This window comes from Lytechinus variegatus, chromosome 13 (assembly GCF_018143015.1).
Source record: "Lytechinus variegatus isolate NC3 chromosome 13, Lvar_3.0, whole genome shotgun sequence".
In the NCBI taxonomy this organism is placed as follows: domain Eukaryota; kingdom Metazoa; phylum Echinodermata; class Echinoidea; order Temnopleuroida; family Toxopneustidae; genus Lytechinus; species Lytechinus variegatus.
The window spans coordinates 19202400-19223004 of NC_054752.1; the positions used below are offsets into that span (position 1 = coordinate 19202400).

At 36.6% G+C, this 20605-nt stretch overlaps 1 protein-coding gene across 1 annotated transcript in view; it reads left to right on the plus strand.

Annotated features, from left to right (window-relative positions):
- Positions 1-20605, plus strand: part of LOC121426689 (sushi, von Willebrand factor type A, EGF and pentraxin domain-containing protein 1-like) — a 59726-nt gene that overhangs the window by 14665 nt on the left and 24456 nt on the right. Inside the window, exons 6-11 of the mRNA XM_041623063.1 lie at positions 765-971; positions 2429-2532; positions 3470-3638; positions 5174-5407; positions 10394-10579; positions 14443-14640. Of these exons, the coding sequence (XP_041478997.1) occupies positions 765-971; positions 2429-2532; positions 3470-3638; positions 5174-5407; positions 10394-10579; positions 14443-14640 (1098 nt within the window). The remainder of the gene's footprint in view (positions 1-764; positions 972-2428; positions 2533-3469; positions 3639-5173; positions 5408-10393; positions 10580-14442; positions 14641-20605) is intronic.

Genomic DNA, 20605 nt, shown 5'->3' on the forward strand with positions numbered 1-20605 from the left:
GGGTCCTATTTTTCAACTGAATAATTCTTAGACATGGGTCCATTTCTGAAAAAATTATAAGAATCCCAGGAAAAGCCCCTGGAAAAGTTAGTCACGGTCGAGAGTACGAGTAGCCGGGACGCAAAATTATTTTTTTCCACCACAGTTCCGGAGCCCACTATGAATATTCATGACTTTCATCTCCGAAATATGACTAAGCTTGCGCGTGGACTTTACACAATTGTTGTCGGTTGCGTAGCCATCAACACCCTCAAAGTGCTAGTACCCAAATATAGGCCTTAGGCTTTGATCTTTATCTAGATCCATTTCGTAAACACCTATCAAAGTGCCATTACAAGGACAAGTCCACCCCAACAAAAAGTTGATTTGAATAAAAGAGAAAAATCCAACAAGCATAACACTGAAAATTTCATCAAAGTTTTGCTTAATTTTACAAAACAGTTGTATGCACATCCTGGCTGGTATGCAAATGGGGAGACTATGATGTCATCCACTCACTATTTATTTTATATTTTATTATATTAAATATGAAATATTCTAATTTTCTCCTCATTGTCAAGTGATTAACGATTAATTCCTCCCTGAGGCGTACGCTCTACAAAACGAGCCGACACCTGTGTCCTTGTACTGTGGTGTAGTATTGTCGCATAAGCCCCCAGGATTCCAACAGAATTACAACATACAATAATTATGACAGAGTTTTACAAGACTATTTTAAGCATTTATGTTATTTAAATGCATTTGTATCCTCATTCTGTTTCCAGCTGTGACTTGCCTCCCACTGTCTGATCCCGTCAACGGAGAAATAGAATCATGTACAATTGAAGGATCAAGCACCAACACCAGTCACATTCAACGTTATAACACAGTTTGCAGGTCGTCCTGTAACCTTGGCTACACAGCACAGTACAGCATCACTCGTAGATGTACAGATGATGGATCTTGGGATGGCGTTGACCAGCTCTGCCAAGGTCTTTTTCATTCCTTTTTCGATACATTAATGCCATGGTCACATTTGTTCTACGGCGGCCGTACGGCGAGTTGAAAACAGCCGTTTTAACATTTTTTGTCCAACTACATATAGGTGGTTTAAATCAAAATTGATAAAACGGCTGTTTTCGACTCGCCTACGGCCGCCGTAGAACAAATGTGACCATGGTATGGCAGTGTATCTTATTGCCGGACACCTTTATTTCAGGGCTTTAAAAATGACAACTAGAGGAAATTCAATCAAGAAAAATTATCACTTGCTATTCCAAATATTCTGAAAATTATGAATATGATGAAATTATTTAATATTTTCCAACTGTTTTCTTTGCACCGCACTTGCCGCATACCCCTCCGCGAAAAACAATTCTTTTCGTGCGTGACAAATTACATCATAATTCCGGACGCGCGCCGGACGGGTAAAAACATTATTGATTATAATGATGTAAAAAAAAAATTGGTGATTTTTTCATGATATATCATATCATGAGTAAATTCTAAGTTTTTGTTTGCTTTCTTATATATCGATTCTGAGCAGATCTTTGTAATAAATTTATGTTTGCTATTTGCTAACTAATTTCATTTTTTGTTTTAATTGCGCGTTCGACATGGCACTTTCCAGTAGTAATGCTCGTTCATATCGTGACCCTTCGAGACTCAGTCATCAAGTTTTATCGATGCGCTGTCGATCGTCGACGGCTCTCTATCACGGTAAACCTCGCGCACGGGCGGGGTACCTAGTAACTTGAGAACTAGCCGTCGACGATTTGATCGATGAAGGGGACGAGATTGAAATTCGTCAAATCAGGTCCGTATTTCTATCAGAATATAAGATCAATTGGGATCAAAATTGTTAATGCAAAACTATGTTGTATGATGTTTTAAGCTTTTTCTGTCATTTTAGAGAAAAATATGGTTAAAGTTGGATTTTTTTCGCCTTGTTTTTGGAATCTTGTTCTTCGAATTGATATGTGAAATTAACTGCGGAAGTCTTACGGTACGAAATTGTTTTCGAACGCAGTTATATATGCGCGTCCGGAATCACAATAGTGTCCGGTAATACAATACGTGACTATATATCTAAACATTAAATAAAGTTAGCCATATGCCAATAAAATGTATCCCTCATCCACAAGTCCAAACGGACATTACTATGGTTGACTCCTATAAAAGCGATTATTGAATGTAAATTAGGAAATCAAGATACCTGGATAATAACTAGCAAGTAAAGTCATAATTTCTGTTTGTGAATGTGGGTGTGTGATTGATGGGATGGGGGTGGTCTCTGCAGAAGTAGCGTGCCATCATATTTCCAAGTTGCACATAAAAACCATGAGCAAGACCTTATTAAACATTTTTTATTGTTCCATTGACATTTTTTTTCGAAAATTTTATATGTAACAGCATAAATATTTCTCTCATGGCACTTCCTCACTCTTAGATGAAACCAGTCCGGATATTAACTGTCCATCAGACAGAATTTTGTATGCAGACTTCAACCAACTTGAGGCAGTATTTGAAGCTAGCCTTTGGGAGCCTGTGCTTGTAAGTAACATAATTTTATGAATATCCTTCAAATGAATGTCTACTGTGTCGCAAGTACAAATGCTGTTTAAAGTGCAAAACAATGTAGTTTATATATGATCCTTACAGTAGTTGTTTAACGGTTCAAACAAAAATGGCTGATTTATTAAAGACTAAATTTTATATAAACAACTTTACTGTTTAGGTTTTTAAACATTTTATTAAAACCATTAAACAACTACTGCAAGATATATATCTGAAACAGCACTGTACTAAACATCGTGTACAACGTTTTTACTGGGTACATAGCTAGACGCTGCCAGTGTCCCTAATTGCTGGCCATGGTAATATTTTTCTGAAGTTGGCAATATTTTCAAGGTCTCTTTGCTAAAGAGATTTCCAAAATTACATCCTGTGTTTGACTACATATTACCTCTAGCAGTGACATCATGTATCTCTCCTTGATGTCAAAATAAGATTATTAATATACAATCGTCAAGCAGAGATCAAGTTCATGCCCCGTCGGCAGGCACAGTCCCTGATTGAAACTTGTGTGTCTCCATGCACAGTCTAGCACATATAGTACTTGCAGTTTCAATTGGACCTTCCGTACACAAAGAATTATAGGCTGCACATTCATAAACTTAACTCAAGTGAAGGGTTGATATTAATCATTTTTTGCTATCCCTTTCATGAATACTAAATAATATGATAACTTGAGTTAAAATAAATCAACACAATGAGTCAACACACACTTGCAAAGAAGGTTAGAATTCTCTTCGGCATAAACATGATTTACACGAGAGAGTGTGTGTCTTTACCTTTACAGACAAGAACAGATGCTTGGTTTTATACATGTATTATTTCCAGGTGACAGGTAATAATTCCATGTATATAATACGTGCCTAGTAATGATGTAGTAAGTGGTGATTACATTTTCTTTATTCGCAATATTAAGGCAACCGATGCTGGAAATAGTCTGACAGCTTACCTTTACAGCATAAACTCAGAGACTGTAAATGGAATCATACCAACCACCGTGGTAGAAGGAGAACATACAATAGAGTACCGGTCTACTGATGTTGCAGGGAATTATGAATCCTGTTCATTCACTCTAGATGTCAAAGGTTTGATTCCAATGCAAAGAATATATCAGTTGTGATTACATGCACATACACCCTCACCCACACAAAACCGCCCACACACCCCCAAGCACAGATACAAGCTACACGCAGCAGTCTAAACTCATTATTCCAATTCACTTAATTGTTGTTTGTATAAACATGTATGATTGCATCTGGTTTATTTTACTATGCCAGGTATTTTTTTTTTTGGGGGGGGGGGTGAATAATTGAGAACTGGTATTCTAAATTGACAATTTAAAAAGGCAGTTCACATGAAAGCAGGAGAAGATGGATACATCAAATCTTCAGGCCAGTTATTCAGTAAAGAGGAATATAAATTCTCAATTTAATGTAAATAGCTACCCAGGAATCATTTAATATGGGAATGGTTTTTCCTTCATTATTTGAATTCTCCCAACCCCCCCCCTCAATGGTTTGGTTTTTGCTATTTTAAAAAATCACTATTCATTATCTGTACTCCTATTTATGGATCCCAATGAAATGCTATATCGGTAGGATGCAAAAGCCTTTGTAGTATGCCTAGCAATTGAGTCTTGGAACTCTTATTGGAATGCTCCCAGGAAGTGGAGAATGTGTATACATTGTATGCTGGCATGCAAGAATCCGATGACCGGGGTAATACTTGAGACCTTTCGTTTTCTGTGACGTGCCATGTGGACGTACGAGATTAAGGAATTTTGGGAGCACTGCGCATGCGCGAAGTAATCTGTGACCAGCCTTCTCGTCCACTGACCAAATCTGTGACTCGTATTTGAGGGTTTTGACGTTCGGTGTCATAGTGCTCGAACGAGCGCTAGTTCGTACATGATGACGTCATCCCAGCTTGGCAAAAATGAATGAAGCCGCATCAACACTCAAGTCTCGTTGATTCAGCAGGGCTGGTAAACTGCAAATTACTGCTTGTTACCAGCTTTTCCATTACATTTAGTGTGTCCTGTTTTCAGACACTACATATATCCGATAGGTAATTGATGTTTTATTTCCAAACAACCGTGTTTTTCGGCTTTTTGCGCAAGAGTGCAAATGTTGCACCCACAGTCGCCCCACTGGTTCGTAGCGTGATGCTACGCCTGATTCTCCGGCCAGGCATCGGCCCACGGCCCGCTCGCTATCACGCTGGTATATGCTGTGGCGTGGTACGGGTACGTCGACTTAAATCGAAACTGTTTTCATCAATGTACGAACGTGATACTGAACGAGCGGTGCCACCACTTCCGGTGAACTAGGAATACGTTGCAGTCGCAGACAATCGAAATCTCTCTACTATGCTGTACAGCGCTTTGGGTCATTATGGGAAAAGCGCTATACAAAAATAAATATTATTATTATTATTATAGCATTATGCCCATCGGGGAACTTGTGTGTAAGTGTGCGGTTTTTACCCTACAATTAGTTCGAAATTTATTTTTATAAATAAAGGTGTGATGTGAAATTATATGTTATCATTTTTGTCTTCATACATGTATGTTGGTCCTCACTTTGCATCTTTCTCCCTTGCTTTGTTTTCTTTTTTTCAGTAACCAGATGCCCCCCGTTGTATATTCCTGCGAATGGTGAAATTTTGATGAACTCTGGCAGTGGCAGTTGTACCGGCGGGGCAGTATATGGATCGGAGTGCCTGGTTTCTTGTCTGGATGGTCATGTACTCTCTGAAGACACAGGGGATCAGTCTTTTGTCACCCTCGTTTGCAACAGATCCAGTTCACTTTCCACAGTTGGAATCTGGAGTGGACAATTGCCATCTTGCAACAGTAAGCAAGAAATATAAAGAAACTTTTGTCTTGAAGTATTCTTTCTATTGTTGAATCAGTAATGTCACATGAATCTGAGCTGGTGGTTTTGTATTAAAACTTAGTGAGGTGAAGGTCCTCTTGATTCATATTTCAATCAGTGTTGTAGTGCCTTGGTGCTTGGCCTTGGCCTTAGCTCATTGAGTGCTTCGTGCGCGCTACGTATCCTACTATAACATGCCACACTGGTGCTCGCACGCCTACTATTGATTGCTTTGTGCTTGCATTGTTTCCTACCCTCGCCTGCTTCGTGCATGACTGCGCACATTCGGAATTACAATCATTGTTACGCCGTTTTGCATTGTATTGCGCATCGCATGCACGCCGTAATTAGCACTATTGTGTGCAGTGCGAACTCTGCTTTCTGACAGATCAACTTACGCGGTTTACATTCGACTTTTTCGAGTATTTCTACATTTTTTACAAGATATGGCTCCGCCTCTGAGAGGGAAGAGACCTAGGTTTTTTGATCCATACGAAACACTCCACAAAATGGAACTACTTGATACAACTCATATTTTAGCAGTAAAGATAATAACCAATCCATATGAGGACACCATTATAAGGGGTATGAAATTTCCTACAACTTTACTACACAATATTTTGTGGATAAACTAATCGTTAGAGAGTTACAAGCAATTGTAATCATGACTATTGAAAGGAGTGAATACGACTCGCGATCCCAAAATCAATGTGGCACAGGGGGGTTTTGTGGCTGGCACAGGGGATTAGCATCGGATTAGCACTGTGGCATTGGGTTAGTAGTGTGCGTGGCATGTTAAGAGTTAAGGCGCCTTAAGACCTACTTTTTCAAAGCCTTGGCCTTGAGAGGGCCTTGGTTGGCCTGAGGATTTTAAGCCTTGAAATTTCAAGGTATTTTCAATGCTTTTTCAAGGCATTTATTATTTTGTACTTGTTTTGTTTTTGTAAGTGTTTTAAGTAATCTGTATATCTAATTACAATAATGGCCAATAATACAAATCAGCAGTAGTAGAAAGTGTACTAGCATTGTCATCAATTTTAATTATCACCATTATCAATAACTGTCATCATACATGTCACAAAGAAAACAGTGATGAAAAAACAAGATTATTGACACTAGTAATGTGATGTAATTATGACTAATGATAATGATTATGAAAACAATAAAAATAATAAGTGTTAGTATTAATAATAATAATACCAATAATAACATTTGCAGGGCACTTTATACTGGTGTTTCAAAGCGCACATGTTGGCAGATTATATATAATAGTACACAGTCAAATCATTAAAAGGAAAAACGAAAAAGAAAACAAGTTATGAGAAAATGTGAGTTTTAAGTGATGATTTGAAAATTTCCACAGAGGGAGCATTTTGGATATGAGTTGGGAGTTTATTCCAGAATGTGGGAGCAATTACAGAAAATGCATGATCACCATATCGGGTCTTAGTGCCGAGGGCCATGAATTAAATTATTGGAATATGATGAATGTAGGGATCTGACAGAAGAGGAAGAACGAAGGGAAATAAGGTCTTGGAGATATTTGGGTGTCATATTATGGGTAATTTTGTAAACAGTGAGTAGAATTTTGAACGTTATGCGAGAGTGAACCGGAAGCCAATGAAGTGATCGGAGAATAGGGGTGATGTGTTCGTGATAAATGATCACGATAAAGATATTAATAGCGATTATGAACATAATTCTGTCAGATATGACTGTAATTTTGACAATAATTTTCTTAAAATTAGCTTACTCTATATAACAAGGTTGATTTCTATTCCATTAGGATTTTCCTTCTTTCATTTTCTTTAGCCAACAAGAATGTTTTAAGTCTCAACGTCTCAAAGATTTGGTTAACTTGAACACATTCTTCATTTATTTTTAATATTAAAAAGGGCTATGCCAATGGCATGAAGAGCCAAATGTTTTAGGGGCCAATGGTGGCATATGGAGCAAAATATCTGCCAAAAAAGTTAGAAGCGATTGAAGCGAGCAAGCAAAAAAAATAAACACTCTCTTAACATAAGGAAAGCTAACTTTGTGATTAAATTGTGAGAATATATTTACAAAAAATAATATCACATTTACTTTTCCTTTCCTTTTTCTCCTTTTCTAATTTTTTTCTTGGTGGTGGAACTTTTTTCTCTCTTTTTTTTCTTGCATTTTTAAACCAAGCGAGGAAGAATTGTGAGAATATGTTTAGAAAATAATTTCACATTTACTCTTTTCCTTTTTTTTTCTTTTTCTAAGTTTTTAATTTGGTGGTCGAATTTCTTCTCTTCTCTCTCTCTCTTTGGAGAAACACACAAGGGCGGAAAAACGATGGGCTTGGCTGGTTGGGCAGAATATCTATATATATAATTACTGCAAAATCAGTTGATACGTTGATAGGCAGCACATCTTTTCCAGTTTAAATTTTAAAATATAAATCATTTTGATATAGATTTCTGTTTCTAGTATTCTTCATTCCAGTGTTTGCGGTAAAATAAGTGTAGAAGATACAAGGGATGGGAAATGAAATTTAAAGTAGTTGTAAGCAGAAAAGAACCATGAAAACTCACAGGAGTTCTAAAAATGACTCATTTTCAGGTCAGCTTGCTCTTTGTGCTCCCTTGCCCCCCAAAAAAATTCACTGTAGGAGAAAAATGCCCCTTCTCCAAAATGGATAAGGCCCAGCCCTTTTTTTCAAATAAAATCTGCACTTAAAAAATAAGGAATACCTCTTTTGAAGTAAAACACAATACATTTTAGGTTCGAAAATCACTCAATCTTGGCTCGCGCTTTGCGGTGGCATCAATTACTGTTTAGTTAGGTACTGATCCTATTCATGGTTGCAATATGTATATCAACCCATTACAAACAGACAAAGATGATGAAATAAGGCTTAAACTATAAAAATAGTGTACAGCTATATGTTACACAAAGTACAAAATAAATGTGAACATTTAGTAAATTGAGCAGAAACACAATACAGTAAAACACAATACATTTTAGGTTCGAAAATCACTAAATCTTGGCTCGCGCTTTGCGGTGGCATCAATTACTGTTTAGTTAGGTACTGATCCTATTCATGGTTGCAAAGAAATTTAGAATGTCCAGGGTTTTCACTCACATCAAGTATTGATCAGTAATACCATGGTCACATTTGCTCTACGGCGGCTGTACGGCGAGTTGAAAACGGCCGTTTTATTCATTTTGACTCAAACCACCTATATGTACATGTAGTTGGACAAAAAATGTTAAAACGGCTGTTTTCGACTCACCGTACGGCCGCCGTAGAACAAATGTGACCATGGTATCAGGTACTCATTCTGTTCCTGGTTAAAACAAAGAAAAGAATGTCCAGTTTTCAGGTTAGAATATCACATATTTTGAACTTGCGCGTCGCGCTCTCATTTGTTGATTTGTGAGATATGCATCCTATACAAAGGTCACAAAATGCACTCCTTTCCAGGCTGTTTTTCTGGTAATTATATTACAAATTTCAGCTAGCGCCTGCGTTAATTCTTTAGTTAGATTCTTTAGTTAGATACACATCGTTCATATATGATTACATAAATAGCTCGGAATGTCTAATGTTTATGTCTTATTACACGAAATGTCCAAAAGCATGAGCTCGTGATTCGCGCTGGCAACATTTCAATAGGATACCCTTTATAAGTGATTAGTGCCATAATTTGCCAAAATTTGAATTTTACAACTTCATATTTGATTTTTTTTTTCAAAACTGCTCTCTCATCGAAAATAAACATATACATGTATCGTATCAATTAGAAATCACCTAAAAAATACAAAAAAAGAAACCCCACACACACAACTGAATCATGCAATTGATTATTTCATGGTGAAATTATCTGTTTGCACCAAAATGCCCATTTTGACTTGTAAGTGCCCTTTTTGGCTTTACCCCAACCGCCCCCCCCCCCAAACAAAAAAAAGTTCTGCCGCTCCTGTCCCAGGGAGTGGACAAAAGGCAAACGTTATTTATTTATTTATTTATTAATTAATCAATTTATTTATTTATTTATTACACATATTTAGAAAGGGTAGCCCAATCAGCAGAATCACTTGTTTTCATTGGAGCCCCTTGTAAAAATACGATGTGAAATATGCATTTATCTAACCACAAATATGTATATCAACCCATTACAAACAGACAAAGATGATGAAATAAGGCTTAAACTATAAAAATAGTGTACAGCTATATGTTACACAAAGTACAAAATAAATGTGAACATTTAGTAAATTGAGCAGAAACAAAAAGGTGAATAAATAAAATGCATGACAAACAGCAATAAATACATACGTGGAAAACCCCTTCGATTAGTTAACAGAAAAGATTAAGCAAAATATTATAGAAATTCAACATTATATAACATAATTTACTATACTTCAGGAACATCAAATCAAGAAATCAAGATAAAAAAATGAAAATTGTATGAGCCATTGATAGTTATAAGTTTAATAAAGTGGGTGTGTAGTACTAGTACTAGCATGTTGAGAATGGGCATGTAATGTAAATCGCCTAGATAACTAATATTTCATTATTATCATTTGTTCATAATCTATGATAGAATTTGATTTTGTGTTACATGTACAAATGTAAATTTTACACTGTGTTTCATGTCTGCACCCTAAGTTTAAGCTTTTTTTGTTCATTGTTCCGTGAATCGTAAGTTTAAAATGCCTTGGCCTTAGGCTTGAGGTTTTCATGCCTTGGGTTTCCATGCCCTGGCCTTGGTTATTAAAGCCTTGGTCTGCATGGGTCTTGGCCTCGGAAGTTTGAGCCTTGACTACGACACTGAATTTAATCATTAATGATGTGACAAAGTTGGAGATATGTGTATATAGATAAACAATCAGGAATATTTTGCAAGGCAATGCTAGTTGTGATGTTAATAGTAATCAGTTCAAGATATTCTGATAAATTATAGAATAATATCATGTTTCACTGTAATGCACAGAAATTGAATGTGACATTCCAATGGTGTCCAATGGATCCGTTTCTGGTTGCCCAATATCTGCTGTCTATGGCGATTCATGCTACTTCAGGTGCAACAGTGGATTCGAGAGCAGCGAAGGAAAGAAGTCTATTACCAGAGTTTGCCAGGCCAATGGCACATTTGACGGACACGACTTCAACTGTGATGGTAAATTTCCAGAATGTTTAAAGTACTTTTGTTCATATTGATATTAACTTCTGACACTTACCATTAACCATAAAAAGTACTGAGGGGCATCATTGCCAATGCTGAACGCTTTGCCCAATATTTCTGAAACGCAAGAAAATATACTGCCACAAAATTCTATGACTTTTCTTTGAAGTCTCGCGCAAATTTTGAAACCAAATTTGGGACATTCAGGTTTAGCTTCGCGACGCCTTGTGACTTTTTACAAAAAAACACTTGGTTTACAAGGTCTATGGGGGTTGTAGTTTATAAAAGGTGATTACTTTTTCATCTAATTGGTCTGGCCCAATTTAGGGTTTGATTTAGTTCTTAAATGGTCTGTAATAATTCCCATTGAAAAAACAATGAAAACAAAATATGAAAAAAATAGGGAAATGCAAAAGAAAAAAAATTGGCTTTTGGAATTTTTATTTTTGGTTATTTAAATTATATTAAAAACTAGATTGAAAATTTAAAGTAAAATTTGGTTTTAAATATGCAAGTGTTTATCACAGTTCTTGAATTGCACATATCTCTTCCAAAGGACTTATGGGCACCTTTTCCCTGGCTTTAACCCCACAACCTTTTACAGCACTGAGTCTTTCAGAGAATAAATTATTGTCACCCAATTAGCTCACTTGGATTGAGTGCAGCTCAATATGGATCAATTTCTTGCCAAAGGGGATTACACCATGGTTGGAATTAAAACCGCCCTCAGTCTTTAGTTTCGAGGTCACCTATCCCCTGGGCCACAGCACTCCAGTTGCAGTATGTGTATTTTATTTTTAGCTCATCCAGCCCGAAGGGCAAGATGAGCTTATGCCGTGGTGTATCGTTTGTCGTCCGTCCACAATTTCAAAATGCTACTACTTCGCCATTTCAAGTCCGATTTCAATTCTGGTTGCTTTATATGATAGCACTAGGTGGGGCATTCAAAACTTCCACACAGAATTTTGAAATTCATTAGATATGCTAATTTATGCACATTTTTCAAAATTCACAAAAATGCTACTTCTTTATTTGTTGACCAATTTTATTTTTTTTTGCTTCCATCTGGTAGAGCTTCATGAGGTTCACCAAACTTGTACACAGAATTCTGATATTTTGACCACAACAATTTTTATGCTAATTTATGCAAAATTAATTTATGCATATTTTTAAAAATTCACATGAAATGCTTCTTCTTCATTATTTGTTGACCGATTTTGAATTTTTTGCTTCCATCTAGTAGAGCTTCATGAGGTTCACCAATCTTGTACACAGAATTTTGAAATTTTGACTAGAACAATTTTTATGCTAATTTATTCCAAATTTAATTTTTTTCATATTTTTAGAATTTCACATAAAATGCTTTTTATTCTTCAATTGTTGACCGATTTTTACTTTTTTTTCTTCCATCTTGTAGAACTTTATGAGGTTCACCAAACTTCTACACAGATTTTTGAAATTTTCAGTAGAAAATTATTTATGCTAATTTATGCGAAATTTATTCAGAAATCACAGAAAATGCCTCTTCTTCTTTATTTGTTGACAGATTTTGATATTTTTCTTCCATTCGATGGAACTTCATGAGGCCCACCAAACTTCTTCACAGAATTTTGAAAATATTCAGTAGAAATTATTTATGCTAATTTATGCGTAATGTATTCATAAATCACAGAAAATTCCTCTTCTTTATTTGTTGACAGATTTTGATTTTTTTCTTCCATCTGGTAGAGCTGCATGAGGTTCACCAAACTTGTACACAAAATTTTGAAATTTTGTCTGGAAAATTATTTATTCTAATTTATGAAAAATTTATTCATAAATCACAAAAAATGTTTTTTCTTCATTTGTTGATCAATTTCAGTTTTGTTTGCTTTATATGATAGCTCGAGGTGGTGATACAAAATTTAAACATAGAATTTTGAAACTCATTGAATCTGCTATTTATTCACATATTTTCAAAAATCACAAAAATTGTTTGTTGATTGATTTTGGTTATTTTTGTTCCATCTGAGAGCTACATTAGGTTCACCAAGGTTCTACACAGAGTTAAGAAACTTTGACTAGATAATAATTAATACTTAATTCATATGAAATTTATTCATAGATCACAAAAAATGCTTCTATGTCATTTCTTCATCAATTTCAATTCTATATCCTCAATTTATGTCACCAATATAATTCACTACAGTGTGAACTGGGCTGAAATTAAAATTGTGTTAAATTGTGTTGCGAGATGCCGGATGAGCTCCGCATCCTTGATGTGCTAGTTTTATTCATTTATTAAAACATTTTATCCCGGTACAAAAGATCAGCAAAACTGTTTTTCATCAATGATCTGATGAAAACGTAAAGAACAACAAAGATCATCGTATACATGAAAATAAAGTAAAAATCTGAGTCAAAGATAACATTTTTTTGTAACATAAATAAACAAAAATATTTTTACATAAATGATAATATCAATAAAACTGAAATATTTAAGTTATCAAAAGGAAACAGTTACTAATTATAAAAATTATTAATTGTATAATTTATTCATTGATAAAAGCACTTAAATGATAGCAATTAATTAATTATGGCATTATAGGAAATAGAAAATCAAGTAAACCAATGGCAATAAGTTATTAATGCCGGTCTAAGACTATAAAATATCAAATGTTAAGATCATTACAAATGATAGCAACGTAACATCAATGTTAAAGAGGAATAAGGGCAATGTATATTACAATAACTAAAATATAAGTAAGGGTTATTAAAGACAAAATCATTGGATTAAAAATACTATCCGGAAGAACTGAAGGGTATAGGAATATCGGTAATAACATGGAAAGTAAGGAAAGATGCAGAATAGAAAGGCATTCATATATACTTCTAATAATTGTGTATGACAGCCAATGTGAGGTGTAAATTGATATAGTATCATAAGAAATACATTTTGTATAGGATTATTTGAAAGAATTTACTGAAACTGCATTTTTAAGTGAATCTGGCAAATTATTCCAGACCTATGCGGCAGAGAACATAAAGGATTTCTTTAAGCATTCAATTGGGACCTTTCGCACTCCTCACGGGCGCTAATATTAGGGTTCCCTAACACAAAAGTTAACGCTTAATCATACACTTGATTTTTAAGATTGTTGTACATTATAGTCGATAGAATCATACGTAGAAAACTGCTCTATAATCAATACTAAGCTTTGTGTTACAGGGAGGGTTACAGGCCCTACAGATCTGCTTTTCGTGTCCAAAATCCGACACCCAAACCATACATGCATGTATATTACGACTGGTGGCTGGAGATATTCGAAATGCAGGACCTAAAATAGATTATGACATGGATAAGAGAGTGTTTTTTTCAAACAAATGGAGTACATAATATTGAGTGAGGAAAAACTTACTGAATGAAGGTTTAGATATAGATCATTACAGTCCATCAAATTGATATTGCATTTCATGTGGATTATTGGTGGATCACTGGCAATTGATTTCATGGGATTTTAGTAATTGTCTGAAGGTAACACAAATGAAAGAAAAAAAATCGAGAAAAATCTAGCATGCGTATCTAGTATGGCTTTGAATCACTAGGTCCGGGTTACAAATCTCTGTGAATCTCGCGCGTCCCTTTGCAAGGTGTTTATATACATTTGCCTCTCTCCACCCAGGTGTAGTCCATGTAGTTCCAGGAGGAAGGCATTCGTCGAATGCTTTCTGAGCACCTCATAAGATTAGCCATGGTAAAGCCAGAGTAGTAGTATGCAGCGTTTAAAAACATCAATGAGGTACTATATAAATGCTGCATATAATTGTTATTATCATTATAATTTATCATAGTTTTTTTGTCTTTATATTTCATCTAGTTCAAATATCATGTCCTGCACTGATGGAACCCGAGCATGGGTCTGTTTTTCCACCTATATGTACTCAATCTGGAGGTGTCCCCTATGATACACATTGCTCATTCTCCTGCAATCGTGGCTACCTACAAAATGGAGTTTATTACAAAACATGCCTTTCTACTGGAATGTGGAGTGACACACGTGAAGTATCATGTACAGGTAGATAACACAGAAAACATGCTGGTTAAACTTTTAATTTAAGGTTCTTTACTATATATGAACTTTACACAAGTAGTTTAACAGTTTAATCAACCATGCTTTTATTACCGGTAATTGAAGATTGAGTACTTACAATTAAGCTGCGATTTTTAAGCTATTTAACAACTATTAAAAAGTTCATGTAGTAAACCGTGTCTTTTAATATGTTCAAACTGCATGTGTTCTTTATTGTCTCACCTGCGAAGCAAAGTGAGACTATAGGCGCCGCTTTTCCGACGGCGACGGCGGCGGCGGCGTCAACATCAAATCTTAACCTGAGGTTAAGTTTTTGAAATGACATCATAACTTAGAAAGTATATGGACCTAGTTCATGAAACTTGGCCATAAGGTTAATCAAGTATTACTGAACATCCTATTAGAGTTTCATGTCACATGACCAAGGTCAAAGGTCATTTAGGGTCAATGAACTTAGACCATGTTGGAGGAATCAACATCGAAATCTTAACCTGTGGTTAAGTTTTTGAAATGTCATCATAACTTAGAAAATATATGGACCTAGTTCATGAAACTTGGACATAAGGTTAATCAAGTATCACTGAACATCCTGCATGAGTTTCACGTCACATGACCAAGGTCAAAGGTCATTTAGGGTCAATGAACTTTGGCCGAATCGGGGGTATCTGTTGAATTACCATCATAACTTTGAAAGTTTATTGGTCTAGTTCATTAAACTTGGACATTAGAGTAATCAAGTATCACTGAACATCCTGTGCACGTTTCAGGTCATATGACCAAGGTCAAAGGTCAATGAACTTTGGCCGAATTGGGTGTATCTGTTGAATTACCATCATAACTTTGAAAGTTTATGGATCTGATTCATGAAACTCGTACATAAGAGTAATCAAGTATCACTAAACATCCTGTTCGAGTTTCAGGTCACATGATCAAGGTCAAAGGTCATGTAAGGTCAATGAACTTTGGCCATGTTGGGGTTTTTTGTTGAATAACCATCATATCTCTGTAAGTTTATTGGTCTAGTTCATAAAAAGTGGACATAAGAGTAACCATGTATCACTGAACATCTTGTGCGAGTTAGAGTAGTATTCAAAGTCAGCACTGCTGCTATATTGAACTGCGTGATGCAGGTGAGACGGCCAGGGGCATTCCACTTGTGTAATGTCTCTGCTAGATGAAACAATTTTTGCTTTCTTTTTTCCTTAAATCTAATCTAAAATTGGTAAAGGGTCAGTGATATTGATTATACTTCAGTACTCTCCAACATTCCAATATCTTAAAAGATTGATTACATGTTGACTATGTTTTTTTTTTCATGTTTCAATACATTGCAGCAATACAGGGATATTAACATAGAGATTCAGTGCATATTACATATAGACTCTTAAAGTAAATTCGAACTCTTAGAATTGAACAAATTAGACTGAATAGCGTGATTTACTGAAAAAAAATATAAGACTTCATATCAAGGTGTTTTGAATTTGCAGTTCAACATTTACATCAGCATGACAGGCCCGTGTAATCTTTGATTTTTTTTGGTCAGAATTCCTATTTTTAAGTTCTTTTCTAATAATGATTTCCGATTGTAATGGATTCGAGCTACGTACCACAGAGCTAGGCGCAAGTTTCTTACTAGCATGTTGTTGATTTCAGTGCAAATCCAATGCGGTTGAGTTTTTGTGTGTGTTTTTTTTAGCCATTTGAAGATACTTTGCTAAACTTGCGAGAACATGGGTGAACTCGGAAGAAAAACTATGGATTTTGTCAGTTTAACATCATTATTTTTTGCAAACTTGGGCCCGTTTCTCAACACCTGGACAAGTTAGTCATATCTTTATCCACCAACAACTGAGTTAGTCACAATCTTACTCAACCTGTTTTACTAAGGCCTTCCTAACTAGAATCCCTTGATATCGATACTATCGGTAGAAAGAGCAGACCAGACATAGTCTTAAGCTGTGGTAACATCCTGTCGTTCTTGCACGTGCGTGCAGTCTACATGCAAAAACGTGGGCAAAAATCTGTGAATTCCTACAGCACGTACGAGGTGCATACCAACTCGGTATAGATTTTGGAGTGCGCAGACACGATGCAGAAATTTTAGTGCAGGAGAATTTTTTGCTGCGTGCGGGTTACGTTCAGCTATGGATTTGCACGCCGCACACCTTCGGTACCACCAAAGCACGCACAACGCACTGACTCCGCGGCCACTTCCAGTACCAACTTAGGCGAACTTGGCAAGTGCATGCTTCGCACGGATAAGCGCGTGACCCGTGCTTACTCGGCACTTACCTAATCCAATTATTCAAATGAACATGAAGAACTCACGCGCACGTGCGGAGTAATCATGTGGTCACATAGGCGGATCCAGGAGGGCCGAGAGGCCCGCCCCCCTATTGGCGGAGCAAAAAAAGAAAGGAAAGAAAAAAAAGGGAAGAGACAGGAGGAAAAGAGGGGTAAACATAAGAGGAAGAAGACGAGTGAATAAAATAAGATGGGGGAAGACTTGGAAAATAATAAGGAAAATCTTTCATGTCACTAAATAAAATTTTTGCTCGCGCTTCGCGCTCGCATTTCCTTTTAGGTGATTTACATATCTTGTTCAATATGAAGTTTAGATATCAAGTTTGGAAGTCAATATACAAAACATATTTCATCTCGGAAATCAAATTTTCATTATTTTGTGTGATTTACAAATTGATTTTTAGAAAGGGCTCTGTAAAAATGTAAGTTTAATGGTCTTAATATTAAAAATTTCTCCTCGCGCTGCGCGCTCGCAAATTTTGACTTATCAGGTAACTATTATTTTTGTATATTCCATAAAGTTTTCAAAATATCCCTTTTAAGGTCTGATTGTCAAAACGTATCAGCAAGCGCGCTGCACACTTGCATTTTGATTGGCGAGTTATGTATGTCTCAATATTGATTATACAACAATCCCCTTTTCATGACAGTGTATGAAGAATTTAGACTCGCAATTTGCGCTCGCATTAATGGTTAATAATATATTAACTGATGCATCCTAGTTATAATTACAAAAGTGCTTGAAATGTCAAGTTTTCAGGCCATCATATCATCATATTTCGCACCCTCATTAGGTACTTATGAATAAGATATTAATTTAATAATGGATCGGTTTTGTTAATCTTGCGCTAAGCAAGAGGAATAGAAAGACAGTCTTCATTTTCATATTATGTCCTAAGGATGTGCCGGTACCTCCTATGTCAAAACTGAAAGTAATAATAATGAAAATAGCAGCTCTATATTAAGTGTGATCTATATCCACCTCACAATTTTCCTAAAGTGCTTGAAATACACAGCTGAAATTGACTTTTTTTCAGATCGGAATATCAAATAGTTTAAGCTCGCGGTCGCTTGATTTTCACGATAAAAGATTTATAGAATGCCTATATTCTATATAGGTCTAAATATGACACATGCACACGCATGTTTATTCGATACACAACTTGTTCTCTATTCAAATCATTTTCCAGTTTCAGATCACAATATCAAAAATTTTCTGCTCGCGCTTTGTGCTCGCTTTTCTAATGTGGGAAGATCCCCTCATTATATTCATGATTTACAAAACATGAATAGAGTGTTCTGTTTTTAGGTCTAAATTTCGATTTTTTTTTCCGCTCGCGCTTCACGCTTGCATCAATTGATTAGTTATGAAGCTATTTTGTTTACGATTATAAAAAGTGATTAAAATTTTCTGTTCATTATGTAGAAAAGTCCATTTTTTTTAAGCTCGCGCTTCGCTCTCACATTATTTGATTGCTGAAATATGTAACGTCTTCATGGCTAAGTGGCTGTCCTTAACAGGTGCCTTTGCGATCAGTTCAAAACGCATATGGAAATTTTCTGCTTGCAATTTGCGCTCGCATAATTAATGTAAGGAAGATCCCAATTACTCATCTTTTTCATGATTCACAAAACATGAAAGAGTGTCTCGTTCAGTAGGTCAAAATCTCGAATTTTTTCGCTCGCGCTTCGCGCTTACATCAATTGTTTAGTTATGTACCTATTCTGTTTAAGTTGTAAAAAGTGCTTAGAATTTTCATTCTTTGGATAAAATGTCTTAAATTTCATCTCTCGCTTCGCACTGGCATTATGATATTTTAATTTTGTAACGTCTTCATGCTAACAGCATGCAGTCTTTTACAGGTACCTTTTCCATCAGTTCATTTCTGCTCGCGCTTCGCGTTCGTAGTATTTACATGTATTTAGTTGCATACATATCTTTATCAGGATAAGAAACATTGCTCAGAATGTTCAAATTTTAGGAAAAAATACATAAGATTTCCAAAAAAAATAGCTCGCGCTTCACGCTAGCATTATATAAATAAGGATTATGATATTGATATATGTTGATTAGTAAAAATAACTATTAGGACTACCCCTTCCAAGAAACCAATAATCATCTTCGAGCGGCCGATCGGGAAAATATGGCTGAAAAAAAATCCGCCCCCCCCCCCCCCATTGGCGAGGGCTGGATCCATCCCTGTCAGCACTCACAATGCACGCCGTGCTCTGCTTACTGATTTGCGCAGCATATACATGTAGAAAGCCGAGCCGATGAAAGAGTAAGATCATTTTGTCACCAAGATGCCTGGGAAGTTTAGAAAGGCCTAGCAGAAACGGACCATGTAAGAAGAGAGGGTTGGAGAGGAAGAGGAGAATGTCATGAGCACAAAGCGTCAGACCATGCAGAAGGTGACATCGGAGACTTCAGTTTTGAAGAGGTTGCTACTGAATAGCAGTGTGGGGCAAGGGATATGACCAGCTGTTCGTTTACACTGAAAAAGGAGGAGCGTCTTGTCAAGTACTTTTCAGTTCAAGAATTTTACAAGGCAGACCAAGCTTCCAGAACCAATAGCGTCAGGAGAATCCGTACATCATCCCTCCATGTCCCGGGGATTACCTTGCCATCCACTTCCTTACGGTCCACATTAATGTCAGTTTTTCCGGACCGATGATGTTTTCGAAGCAAATTGTGAAGGATTACGTCGCCAGGCTCTAAGATCTGCAAGGTAGTCAAGAGACATCGCCATCAATGAGCCAATGTCTTGAAACTTCTCTCTACGAACCGACGATCCCGATAGGTCCGATAGTTCATTACCCTCTCTCTGTATGTAAGGGCATGGCGACAATATGGCTTCATCAGCCACTTTCCAAGGGGAAACGCGTCGTCGCCCATGAGGAAGTAAGGAAAATCCTGGTCGTCACCTGGGAGTGAATCCGGTGATGGAAATTCAGTGGTGTTGGTGTTTCCCTCTAGTGCTCCAGGAAACGTGGACTGGTTTAACACGCCTGCATCTGAACTGAAGAGGAGCCGTTGGTCCCAAGTTTGCACCACAAGAAGAAATAGCATTCCCGATGGCCAGGAGCACCATAGAGCCGAATTGTAATAGAGCGATCCACTGTTCTTGGGCTTTTTTATTCCGATATACTTTCCGTCAATCGCCCCACAACAGTGGTGGAAATTACTTCTAGTTCCGAACTTGTTGGCGTCTGTCGTCTACTCGTCCTGTGTAGAAGGCATGGTGAGCATCTCCTCCATATATTCCTCATATAAGGCGGTGCAAACTTCCGGTACAAACATGGATATGCTGTTGTGTGCCACCCGGAAGTCATACGCAAGGGACCTGTAACTGTTTCCCGTGGCAGCGAAGGGTAATGGCGATCGTACATGTAGACTGATATTATGCATTCCGACAACACTTTAGATCAAATAAAAAGGCTAAACCAAGCATTTATTTTGACAGAAATGAAGACACACACCTTGGGCTCTTGGTTATCCGAGGGAATACCCAGGGTAGGAGCACAGTGAAAAATTGGGGTCCATCCTAATTTACCCCCACAAAGTCTCCCCTTGACTCTCGTTCCAATTTCTGTAATAACGTGTCGTGATGCCCCTATAGCCTTCTCCTCTCTATCCATGGGCTAA